The 13,522-nt window shown below is 34.0% G+C and overlaps 1 protein-coding gene across 8 annotated transcripts in view; it reads left to right on the top strand.

Annotated features, from left to right (window-relative positions):
• Positions 1 to 7,283, top strand: part of NLGN1 (neuroligin 1) — a 574,247-nt gene extending 566,964 nt beyond the window's left edge. For 5 of the 8 annotated variants that reach the window (XM_049628556.1, XM_049628552.1, XM_049628549.1 and 2 more), the window contains 3 exons: positions 903 to 1,088; positions 4,567 to 5,356; positions 6,240 to 7,283. In XM_049628556.1, coding sequence (XP_049484513.1) covers positions 903 to 1,088; positions 4,567 to 5,356; positions 6,240 to 7,062 — 1,799 coding nt within the window. In that variant the 3' untranslated portion in view covers positions 7,063 to 7,283. Of the gene's footprint in view, positions 1 to 902; positions 1,116 to 4,566; positions 5,357 to 6,239 lie in introns of all 8 variants that reach the window. The other 3 variants (XM_049628553.1, XM_049628550.1, XM_049628551.1) reach the window with 1 other exon arrangement.
• The last annotated feature ends 6,239 nt before the right edge of the window (positions 7,284 to 13,522 follow it).

The raw sequence follows: 13,522 nt of genomic DNA, 5'->3' as shown, positions 1-13,522 counted from the left end.
CACATCCTGCCCCTGTGCTACACATTCCTTAAATTCCAACCATGTTAGATCATGAGCAACTTGAGGACTGACACAGTGTTTTATGCAAAAGCACATTCTCATATTCCCCATGATACTATCTCAAATACCTCCACCAAGTAACTTGGCCTATAGAATGTCTCCCTTGAGGTTTTTCAGAATGTTTTCATTCTCTTTATCTGCCCCTTGTTACCTATTACCTGGGTAACTTGGGGAGGATAAATGTCACTTTTCAGATTTCAGTGTCTACTATTCTTCCTCAAGTATATTCTTCTATTCTGGTGGGAAATAATTTTTTACTAAAGAATTTGTACTGTACTCACCTTGATGAATACAAGCTTTAATTGTATTTTTTAATGTTTATTTATTATTAAAAAATAGAGAGAGTCAGAGCGCGAGCAGGGGAGAGGTAGAAGGAGAAGGAGACACAGAATCTGAAGCAGGCTCCAGGCTCTGAGCTGTCAGCACAGACCCCAACGTGGGGCTCGAACTCACAAACCACAAGATCATGACCTGAGCTGAAGTCGGACGCTTAACCAACCGAGCCACCCAGGCGCCCCAAGCTTTAATTGTATTTTTTTTTTATTTTTTTTAACGTTTATTTATTTTTGAGACAGAGAGAGACAAAGCATGAACGGGGGAGGGGCAGAGAGAGAGGGAGACACAGAATTGGAAGCAGGCTCCAGGCTCTGAGCCATCAGCCCAGAGCCCGACGCGGGGCTCGAACTCACGGACCGCGAGATCGTGACCTGAGCCGAAGTCGGACGCCCAACCTACTGAGCCACCCAGGCGCCCCTCTTTAATTGTATTTTAATTGAATGTCTGTTTGATTCATGTCAACTCAAAAAGGTGATCTAAGGTATTCTTTTATTTCAATCTTCCAGGTTTCTTAAGCACAGGGGATCAGGCTGCAAAAGGAAACTATGGACTCCTTGACCTCATACAGGCTTTAAGATGGACTAGTGAGAACATTGGATTCTTTGGTGGTGACCCCTTAAGAATCACTGTTTTTGGATCTGGCGCTGGGGGTTCATGTGTCAATCTGCTGACTTTATCCCATTATTCTGAAGGTAACCGTTGGAGCAATTCAACCAAAGGTATTATGCAGGTTGCAAATTTTGACAATTTTGGTGTCTGCATGCTACCACCATCAGTAGTATGTGATGCTCTGTACATATTTCTCTGTTGAAACTGAGTGTTAGGTTGAGCTCAATAACTGTTTAAATTTTTGTTTCTTCAGCTTTTCTATGCATGTTTAAATTTTTGTCAAACTCTTTTCTTTGTCTCCTGTGGAGCTTGGTAAGGATGCCCTTTCAAGCACACTTCAGAATAGTTAGCATTACAGTTACTTTTCTTTCCTCTAAAAGGCGATTTTGGGGAAAATCAAAGATGTTCACAGTTCTGTCATCTCTGTTTATTCAGTAATCAAAAATCAAAGACAGGTGTTTTTTTTTTTTTAAATGCAAGGATTGTGTATTATCTATTTTCAAGACAATAGGCATTTAAAACCCTTCACCAGTAGGAAGATAAGGAAGCAGTCACAAGCTGGTTTGTCTGGAAACAAGGTTTTCACTTGTCTGAATAGAGAATGGATGTTTGATTATTTTGCATGCATGATCCAAAATTGTCAAAGCATCAAGGTCACTAGTAGAGCTTTTCATTAAAAGGAATATTAGGTTTGAATTTGTGCTTTTTCTATTTTCAACCTCCAAAGTGTTTATTTTTTTTCCCTGTAAAGCTTGGCAAAGCAGCTTGGAGCACTGAGGCTACTTAAACCCATGAAGCATTTTTCTTGTCTCCATTTTCATGCCTTGACACCCTTTTTCCAAAGTGCCTGCCCAAGGCTCATCATGTTTTTTTTTTTTTTTTATGAATTTCCATTTACCATGAGTTTAATTCACTCATTCTAATTGCATTATTAACTTGAAATATCCACAAGAACAGAAGTGTTTTGTTGGAAAAGACTGCAAAAGCAAATACTTTTTCTCTATTATACATAACAGAGAGGAAGACAGAGCAGGCACATCAACACAGACCATTTTATGTTTTCTGCTTTTTTTATTGTCATTTTATATATATTAAAGAAGTATATACTGTCAAGTGTAATTCATGAAGCATCTTGATCTGTAAGACTGAGTTTTATGATATGGAGCATCAGACATAGAATATGTGTTTTCAGTATCAAAGATACATTGATGTAGAATTTCAAAAGAACAGCCTATCACTAAATGAGTATATATATTTGGAGAATCATATATTTTCATAGACTTAATTTATAGATATAGTTTATGTGACATCTTCTTTATGTTATAGAGTTAATAGAGTTCTGATTTGAGATGACAAAATGACACATATGAGAACATTTCCAAGTGTATAGGGATTTTGGTCTATAATGAAGTGACTTATTTTGAAATAAACTTTGTTGTTATTGTTTTTTCATTGAAGAGATTAGATTGTTCTAGCTGAGGACTATATGAATGCCAATATTTATGTAGGTTAACATTAGACAATCTGTTCAGACTTCTTAGGGTCGTTTGATCTCAAATATTATTTCTTTCTATTTATTCTAAAAGTTTTTCTAAATGTAGAGCAAAAATGGGCACCAAAGCTAATCACCTAGTATAAAACTAACATTTGATAAAGAGATGAACCAATTAGTAAGTTGGCCAGCATTGCTATTCATCAATTGATGATTTAATGAACAGTGGCCAATGTCTATGCCAATAGTTGAAAATATAATATTCCATCACACTCTTCAAGGAAGACTGTCCATGGCAGGGCCAGAGAAATGGACTTATATTTTATTTAGTCCTAAGCCTATCTCTACAAAAAGGCTGCATGATTTTTAGCAGGAGATGCCCAGGAGATACCTGAAAATCATCAAGCTAATTCTATCTCCAGTGCAGACATTGATTTAAAGTCTGTAAACAGCAAGGTTACAGCAATGCTCAGACTTGTATCTACCAGGAGTCAACCACAACTTATATAAACATAATAAGCATTTTCATTAATGATAAAGTATTTGGTTTTTCTGATACTATCTAGATGGCATATTTCAGACTATAATGAAATATATATTTTTTTCAAATCTTCTTTGGTATATTTAATTAATCTCAATGAGCCCCTGAAATGGGAAACAATCACCAAGTTTATTTTAGTTGTAAAGTTTTTAATTAGTAAAATATTTTTCTGAACAATTTTTAACAAACACATAGCCTATGTAATTTTTAAAAATTATCTGTATTTATATCATTTGCTCTGGCATACTTTGCTCTGATAAACTAAAAATATGTTCATAAAGAAGTCAGAAACCAAAACAAATTTAAATTGGTACTGTTTGATTTTTTGAATATTTTTAGAATTATCTAAGAACACATTATAGACACTTTGAATACATGTACATGTTTGGAGAAAAATCTAGAACTTTGCTTCTAATTCAGACACTGCTTTAACACCTTTTTGAAAAGAATAATTCTTATCTCATTAACACATATGAATAATTGAGCATGTGTTTAAATAACAACTATGAAGGTATTTTTGGAAATTGATAATAAATGTAATTTTTAAAGAAAATAGATAAATTATGTTTTAAAAACAAAAATTTTATTTGAAAATATCTTAATGAGTAGATAAAGTGCATTTGTAAATTTGAATGGGATGCAGCCCTTATCAAACTGCATTTGGGACCATGATTTATAATTCTTAAACGCAATTAAGTAAAAAGCAGTGGACCATGACTTTTTCATCTTTTATGATAAAATATAGCAGTGAGTATTCAACAGTAGAAAAAGTTAAATCACCCCCCACACACACACAAACACACACTGAATCCTTCTGCTGATGGTTTTTTCTTTAACCTAGTGAAAACACTTCAAATGTTATATCTTCTTCTGAAAGATGAATATTCAGCACACTATGTCTGACATGAAGAGCTGGAAAGAGTATGTCTAAAGTGATATTCTGTTCTGTGTGCCTTCTGGGCCATCCCCAGGGTATTAGCAAATTCCCCAGCCCCAGTAGTTGTGTGAGCTCCCAGCAATTCTTTTTTTTAATAAATCTGATTAAAACAAGCATACAGAGCCATTTTGAAAGAAGATACATGCAGCCAAATTGGAAGAAATATTCTCAAAAAAAAAAAAAAAAAACAGTACAAATTCTAATGAAGAGTTAAGGGGGAGAAAGCCCACCTGGTTGGCTTTCATAATAACATGGGTGTTTACATGTTGGGTGAAAAAATACTTGGGACTTTTTACCACTAATATTTACATGTTCTCCATCTCTCCTTGCTTATTGCCTCTTTGAGACACTAAACAATTTAGACCTCTTGATCCTTAAAGCAGTTGCCACTCAAAGCATAAGACTTTACCTCTTTGACTCCTTATACCTTGGGGATGTCTTTATGTACCTTCTCTTAAGCAAAAATGTCTCTATCTTCCTGTTTCTTGAGTTGTATATGGGTTTTTATATACACAGCTAAAATATCAGATGTTATTGTTTTACCACAACATTATTCAAAAGTCATCTCAAACTCTGTTGTTTTTCCTATAGGACTTTTTCAACGAGCAATAGCTCAAAGTGGAACAGCCCTTTCCAGCTGGGCTGTTAGTTTCCAACCTGCAAAATATGCTAGAATGTTGGCCACAAAAGTTGGTTGCAATGTTTCAGATACAGTAGAGTTAGTGGAATGCCTACAGAAGAAGCCTTACAAAGAACTTGTTGACCAAGATATTCAACCAGCACGATACCACATAGCCTTTGGACCTGTGATTGATGGTGATGTAATACCAGATGACCCTCAGATATTGATGGAGCAAGGAGAGTTTCTCAACTATGATATAATGTTAGGAGTTAATCAAGGGGAAGGGTTAAAATTTGTTGAAAATATAGTAGATAGTGATGACGGTATATCAGCTAGTGATTTTGACTTTGCTGTTTCCAATTTTGTTGATAATTTATATGGATATCCTGAAGGCAAAGATGTTTTGAGAGAAACCATTAAATTCATGTATACTGACTGGGCTGACCGTCATAACCCTGAAACCAGAAGGAAGACATTATTGGCTTTGTTTACAGACCATCAGTGGGTGGCACCAGCTGTAGCTACAGCAGATCTTCACTCAAACTTTGGTTCACCTACATATTTCTATGCCTTTTACCATCATTGCCAAACAGATCAGGTTCCAGCTTGGGCTGATGCAGCTCATGGAGATGAAGTTCCCTACGTACTAGGAATCCCCATGATTGGACCTACAGAGTTATTTCCTTGCAATTTCTCCAAAAATGATGTGATGCTGAGTGCAGTTGTAATGACATACTGGACAAATTTTGCTAAAACTGGGTATGTACCTAAGTAATAAAGTTACCTATAATTGAATAAAAATATCCTTGTAAGCATTTAAAAATAATACATACTTTGTGTCCAAATGATTTAACTTAATGGATTAATACCAATAATATATTAAGTCTCTTTATTCAAACTTGTATATTGTGCTGTTTCAGAAATCATTGCTTTATTAGCTCTTACTTCTTAGAAGTTTATTAAGAAAGACATACCTCTGGGGAAAAAGAAAGAAAGAAAGACTTATATTTCTGTTGTATTACTCAATAAATAAATTTATTTTATTTTTTAATTACACGGGACTTATTCTTGTTATTTAGTAGTGACAAATATTATTTTATAGTGCTTTCCAATTTAGACTATTGTTTGTCCTTTGATCCTTCCAACTTCTTTTTTAGGTGGGCAGGTCAGGTATCATTAATCCATTTTGTAAATAAGGGACTGAGGTGATGAGAGCCTAGCCTCATATAGATATTCATAGCTCTATGATATACATAACAGTACTAGGACTTACAGCCTCACCTGCCAATTCCAAAACTCAGGTTTTTTCCACTATTCCATGCTGTCCTTGCTAGTTTGCCTATGAGACAATGTGTATGTGTGTGAATTTAAAAACCTTTGGGTAGACAGTAACCCATCTCTAAATGGCCAGAGAGAGCAAGATTGTGAGGCTTACTCGCATTACATCATCATCCATTTAACCTGCCTATGATAGGATCTATATTTCTAAGTTGACCCAAATTGTTATTAAAACACAATCTAAGGCCTTGCTAACTTGCCAAGTTACCTCTTCAATTAGATGTTAAACTAGTACTATTTTGAATAAGAAAAAACAAAAACAAAAACAACTTTGTTCTCATGAGCGCTTTTGTTCTTCCCCTAGTGACCCAAATCAACCAGTCCCTCAAGACACAAAATTCATCCATACCAAACCCAACCGCTTTGAAGAAGTAGCATGGACCAGATATTCCCAGAAAGATCAACTTTATCTCCATATTGGATTAAAACCAAGAGTTAAAGAACATTATAGAGCCAATAAAGTGAACCTCTGGTTGGAGCTGGTACCTCATCTGCATAATCTCAATGACATTTCTCAGTATACCTCGACAACAACTAAAGTGCCATCAACTGACATCACTTTCAGACCTACGAGAAAGAATTCTGTACCTGTCACATCAGCATTTCCCACTGCCAAGCAGGATGATCCCAAACAACAACCGAGTCCATTTTCAGTCGATCAAAGGGACTACTCCACAGAGCTGAGCGTCACTATTGCAGTTGGAGCATCACTGCTGTTTCTGAACATCCTTGCCTTTGCAGCCCTGTACTACAAAAAGGATAAGAGGAGACATGACGTTCATAGGAGATGCAGCCCTCAGCGTACTACAACCAACGATCTGACCCACGCACAAGAAGAGGAGATCATGTCCCTCCAAATGAAGCACACTGATTTGGATCATGAATGTGAGTCCATCCATCCACATGAGGTGGTTCTTCGGACCGCCTGCCCCCCAGATTACACACTAGCTATGAGGAGGTCACCTGATGATGTTCCCTTAATGACACCCAACACCATTACAATGATTCCCAATACTATACCAGGGATTCAACCCTTACACACATTCAATACATTTACCGGAGGACAGAACAATACTCTGCCCCATCCCCATCCCCACCCCCATTCACATTCAACAACCAGGGTATAGCCAGATAAGAGAAACAAACTCTATTTTTTTGATGGATTGCAGTAAAAGATTACTGAAGATTCCTTGGCTTTCAACCTACAAGACTCTTACTATTTAAATGAGGAGGAATATTATGTGAATATACATATCAAGAACTTTGGGGGTTTTGAAAAAATTAAATTGTACATATATACACAAATCAACTTTAAAAATGAATTTCAATTGCTTGAAGCAATTGTTCTGAATGATACTTTTTCATTCATATTCAAGAATTAATTTTTTGAAGATTTATGTTACATAATGGAATTAGGCATGTGGAACACCAAACAGGAAAGAACTATGTCTGAAATATAAAAAATAAAAATAAAAAAACAACCATGAATATGCACAAGGGACACACCAATGGAATGTCAGATAATTTTCACCAGTTTTTATTTGGAGCTGTTTTATTGTGTAGACCATATTTACATATTTGGATAAGTACACAAAGCACCAGTGCTGTTAATGGCCTTAGCGGAGGCTCATGCTGAAATTTGCCAGTAAGACAAAGTTTAAAGACTGGCAGGTACAACGTTATCACATAAGTGCTGTCAGTATAAAGTTGTGGGGATAAAGGAAACTGGATATTTTTAGCACGATGTGCATGATAATTTATATGCTTGGTGGCTGTGCTGCTGATTAAGCCGTAATTAAAATTCTTCTCATCCCATTGGAGTCTTTAATAGAAGCTTCCTCTATCAATTGGCAGAACCTAAAGAAGATTTGTAAAGGGCAAAAGTAATTAGAAGTAAATAATTCACAGTAGTTTTGATAATAGGAAGAATTAGTTATTAAAGGTATTTGAAGAAACTATAGTTATAGTGGTGAATACTCGCTGATATGAATCCCAGGAAAAAAAACATTCCTGTGTTTTTAATGTTATTTTCATGCCAACCTAAATAATTTATAGAAATACAGCCCTATTTGGACATGTGCTACAGGATCTATAATTTTCTGTGGTTTTTGTTATTCTGTATTTTGTTCCTTTTGGTAAGGTGAAGTGTGTCCAAAGAGTTACTTGCAACAGTCTTTTATGATATGAGGATGCCCCAAATTACCACTCTGATTACAGTTCTCAGTTAATTGATTTACTCATGTTGCATGACAAAATGTTTACTACTAATAATTCAATATACAGTTATGTCCCTCCTCATATCACTTATCTTTCTCACTGAGGTTCATCCACTGGAATTTACTGACGCAATCTCAGTAGAGTACAACATAGATACAGAACCTAGAAGGAGAGTCAACACCTGGAGGATTTTAGTCTTACACGTATGTGTGATTTTAAATGAATACTTTAGGACCACAGGAAACTCTTCATCCCCCTGTTGTTTACCAGTAACAGTATATCACAGACCTTTCCAAATGTTTGTATATGTAATCAGATGTACATTTATATTAAAAAAATTGAGATGGACTTAAAGAGCACATCCTGATAAATACTTTCTCTCTTACCTGTACTATATTTCTATTAGACTAAAGTTATGTGATTTTTTTTTACATTTTTTCAGATGACTAGCAATTTTGATAGTTTGTAAGATAATGCAAAGAACTTTCTCTGACAAACTAACTGCAGTAACAGAAACCTTTCTTTTCAGTTACTCTTTTTCAAGAATGAAAGCTTATTATACAAAAAAAAATTGTATACTACTTGATGGAAACAACTTTGTACATCTTGGCCATGTCACTGGTCATTGCGTGAAATAAAGATAATCTGGATAATGACTATTAGTCCAATGCTAAGAGACATGATCTTTGCTCATTAAAGAGCTAAAATGTTTATTGCTGTTTTGTCTTTTTTTTAAAAAAAGGAAAAGAAAAGAAAAGAAACATGACTGTCTCAGAGAGTAATTTTTCTAGACCAGTAGGGTTTTTGAAGACATACAGGTAACTTCTACAGGAAACACACCGTGTATTTAAAGGCAAGAGTCATCTAAGATGAAATTGATGAAACTTTATAAGCCCAGGAACTCATGAAAAATATTAGCTTTGTACTTTTAAATACCTCTCATGTGAAAGTGGTGTAGAAATAAAATGTGCCAATTGTTTTCAATTAGAAACACAGGTCCCAATTCTCATTGTCAAGGAAAAGGTCTATTGGAAATAAATGTGCAATATTTCATGGAATGAGAATAGCTAGGTTCATAATATAAGGGTGATTAAGCTATCATAAAGTAATGGATAGGAAGTTATCTTCCTAAGAGAATTTAAAAGTGCTGAGCAAGACATTAAGCTGACACTAAAAGATAAAATCTTCTATATCAAGGAATTTCTTTGCTTGTAATTTCCCCTCCCAATTATTAACTATCAATTAAATGTAGAAATTACTCTATAACTTCAAATAAAAATCCCTGTTAGAAGCAAAAAGTCTTCAAAACCCAGAGCGGTCTACATGCAGTTTTTGCCTGATATGGTTATGCTTTTAGGCTGTGAACTGCCAATGTAAACCAAGAAAACGAATTGCTTAGCATCTGAAATATTGCTAATCAGAAACCCGTCTTTTAATACACTGGTTAAAAAGCAGAAATAGAAATGGTAACAAAATGAGATATGAGTGAAATCTTTCATATGCATTACTTCACTTGGCAAAATCAGGCATTCCGTTATACCTTAATGATGGCCATATTTACGTCCACCTACGTAGCTGTTGCTCTAAATTAATCTATCAATCTACCTATATATGCCATAACTGACATCTATGTTATATTAATTTAGGGAAGTGATTTAGTAAAACAAAGCGTAGTCCTACTCTTTTTTCTAAATTAATGTAGTACCAACTCTGTGAAAAATAAGAAGCATTTCTAGGTTTTATTACTGTTCTCAAGTTGTGATAAAGTCATTGTGAAGGAGTGTTAGTTGTTAGTTTTATAATTACAGCAGCTAGTTTTCTGAACATAAAATGATTTCCCACAATAAACAGAATATTAAGAACTGTTTTTAAAGCTGAAACATAATTTCTAAATCTAAGAAAGACTTTGGATATTGTTAAATTTTAACCAATATCTTTAAAATGTATTTATTTAGATAATCTTCTTTAGAAAGAAGTAAGTCACAAAATTAAAAGAATATTTTTGACATTACTTATTAGTTCAGATTTTCCTCCCTCAGATTAAATTGCAAATAGTCAAGGCTGCTTAGAATTTATACAAACATTAAGCCAAAATGGACTTTATTTCACTGTTTTGCTATTCTATAAAATCATTGCCAGACATTTATCAATAGATTAAAGTTGTCCTAGAGTATGGGATTAGAAACATGAAAGTGATAATTTCCATAGTTTTAAATTTCTATTGAATATGTTGACTCTGAACACAATCTGGTTGGCTACTACAGATGTGTCCTAAGATTCATTAGCTTTATAAAAATTGGAAAGTCATTTGCTAAAGCATTAAAAATGTCAATTTGAATTTGGAGAGATCATGCTAGCAGCTCAAAGAAGAAAATCTGAGTAAAGTGTAAATTGTTTCATTCCCCATTTCAAATTTAAAAGTTGACCATAATGATGCTTTCATTTGATTTTTTGATCTGTACAATGTGAAAACAGCAACAAATTTTTAAAAATAATTAACCATATATAATACTTAAAAGGAAAACAACTCACTAATTTTCTTACAGAAAAGAAATGCCAAAACTCGATTGTTGTATCTTTATCATATTCTTCTCAGTGATTTCACCTATTGACATACTCATACTGACACACATATTAATATCATGAAAAGATACAAAGAATGTGGCAAATATGTTTCAGCTTTAACAGCACTACTACATAAAAACTACTGGGGTTTTTTCTTTGGCGAGTTTCACTGAAAGATTTTCACAGGGCAAAATGATGAATGGAATTTTTAGGAAGCTGTCAAATATGGCAATCCTTTGATGTTTGTTTTCCTCTGTGTTATTGGTTTAAAGTACTGGGCTTTTTCTTCATTTCTAGTAATTAGTTGTTATAGACTATCAGTTTTTAACGTGAGTGAAAATTAGATAATTTGGTTATATATACTTGTGAAAACATGCTCCCAAATAAATTCAATTAATGGGCATTTCCCTGCTGAGATTTTTGTTATCATTCATTTAATTATCTTGTCAAGATTTACTGTTAACGACAATTGTTTTGGCTTTTTAGTCAATAAACTAAGGGAATTTCTCCAACAGCCTTATACCTCTCCTGCACTTGATATGATAACATACACTTCAAATTTCCATCAGAAGCCTCTAAAGAAAAATCCTGCTAATGTGAAACATTTGGTAGCCAACTTGATTCTCTTTATTCTGGCACTTGGGTGTGTTTGTATATAGGCCAAAAATCAATTACATTTGATAAGAATTATGGAGAATACAGCCTAGAATTACCATGTGCAGGGTATAAGTGCCTTTCTTCCTAGGGTTTTATTTCTTATTGTCTTTTTTAAATTTGCAGATCCTGATAATTCAACTCAAAAGATACAATAGGACGACCATGTTATAAATTTCCAAAAAGAAAATTTTATTTAGAAAGATCTTTTGTTGCATTTAATTTGATTTTTGTATGACAGCAAATGGGTCCAAACTACTCCTACAAAAGATTAACGTGAATTTTTGGAAAATAACAAATAATTATTTAGGCATCTGATGTAATAGTATTTAAGTGTAGAAACTTAAATCTCTAACAAACTTTAGCCTTTTTCCAAATAAGTAAATTTAACTTAAAAGGAGTCTGAAGCTATTAGGGACAAACATAAGTTAGAAAGTATATCACTTTTTCTAGTCAACCATTATATATACCACAAGGTATATATATCCTATATAGTATGTGGTTTATAGGATGTTTGTGATGGTCCTTCCAGACTCATATATTTTCAAATGACTTTGTATTCCATTCTACATATGTACTAATGTCATAGAATTTAATCTTCTGTAGAAGGTCAAGCCAAAGTGCTAGCAGTTTTGTGTTGAAATGAACAATAACAATTAAAGCTTTAAAGAAATTTGTAAAGGTACAGTAACAAAAACAGAGCAGATGAAGTTAAAACAAAGGGACTATTTTTGAATGCCATGTCTAGGGTTGTTGTCTATATTAGATGGTATGTTCAAAAGAATTTTAGTGTTTTTGATTCATCTTTTCTGCACTCATATCATTTAGCAAATTAATGGGACATATGTCATGGTTTTTGTAAAAAAGGCCATTGGGTGTCATGATTCAGTTTGTGTTTGGGCATCCATGGCTTTCATTAAAACACATTTATTATCATGAATAAATATTACCATGTTTTCCAAGTTGTGTTGACTATTTTTAAACTCAGAAATAATTTCTTGTCTGTGTGACACACACAAAAACATTTCCAAGATAAATGTTCCTTTCCAACTTCTTTGTATTGCCCACACATGTGCTGACAGTTCTGATTTGACAGAGCAATGGTCTGTTCACCTTTGGTGAATGCAGAGGAAGAATCTAGAGAGTGAATTTGGGGAACTTGAACACTTATTGCTCAGCTTGTCAGAAAAGAGAGAGGAAAGGGGGAAGAGAAAAAGGGAAGGAGTAAGGAAATGAGGGATAAAAAAGAAGAAAAACTTCTCAGTTTTAGATTAATGACTTTATACCTCCAAATAGTTATTTTTTAGAGGTTAATGACAGCTTACTAATAAAGAAGAGTAGAAATTTAAATAAATCTCTTTAAACCATAATCCACTGTCCTTAGAGAATAAGATTTAGGAAGAGACAATGAATTTAATCCTTAATCCAGGCCTTGGTCAAATTGTTTCACTGGAAACAAATAAAAATAAAATCTAGAGTGATATATTTCTAGTCATGTTCTATTTAATCAATAGTGATCTTGATAGAGAAGACTGAGTGAGGTATGGGCATTGCTCGTCTATATATAACCTTAGGTAAGAATACAGTTAAACAAATAAGCCATCATAGAATTTCCCAAAATATGCCCTAAAGATCAATATTTCCAAATTGCTAAATAAAAGAACTGTCTTGTTTTGCAGGTCTCTGGGGCCACATATAACCATCAGTACCAAATGTCAAAAAGACGTTCAAAGAGTTTCACATTCCACAAAAGGGTTTAGATGTTTTGTAGGGTTTGATGTCTTACATGATTACATTCTTACCACATCTTTACATTTCCTTGTAGGTTACAGAATGTTATTTCTGAGTTCAAAAAACAGTCCCAAATATATTCCATAAATGTTTATTTGAAAACACTATTTACCAATGGAGTGACAAAGTTTTCAGTTCTTCTTACTGCCCCAAATCTGGAGAGTTTCCTTGAATATCCCTTTAAAACATTTCTTTCTCTCCCACAAAAATATTCAGCCTCATTCTTGAGTTGTCCTCTGTACTAGAGATCTTCCTACCAGCTACTTTCTACCAGCAGCTTTTATTTCCACGCCATCTTCCATAACTATCTATGACTTCTTCTCCAAGAATGTAGAATTTATAGGGAATGTGTCCAGGTGA

This window comes from Panthera uncia, chromosome C2 (assembly GCF_023721935.1).
Source record: "Panthera uncia isolate 11264 chromosome C2, Puncia_PCG_1.0, whole genome shotgun sequence".
NCBI classification, from domain to species: Eukaryota; Metazoa; Chordata; class Mammalia; order Carnivora; family Felidae; genus Panthera; species Panthera uncia.
This window is presented reverse-complemented; position numbering and strand designations above follow the sequence as displayed.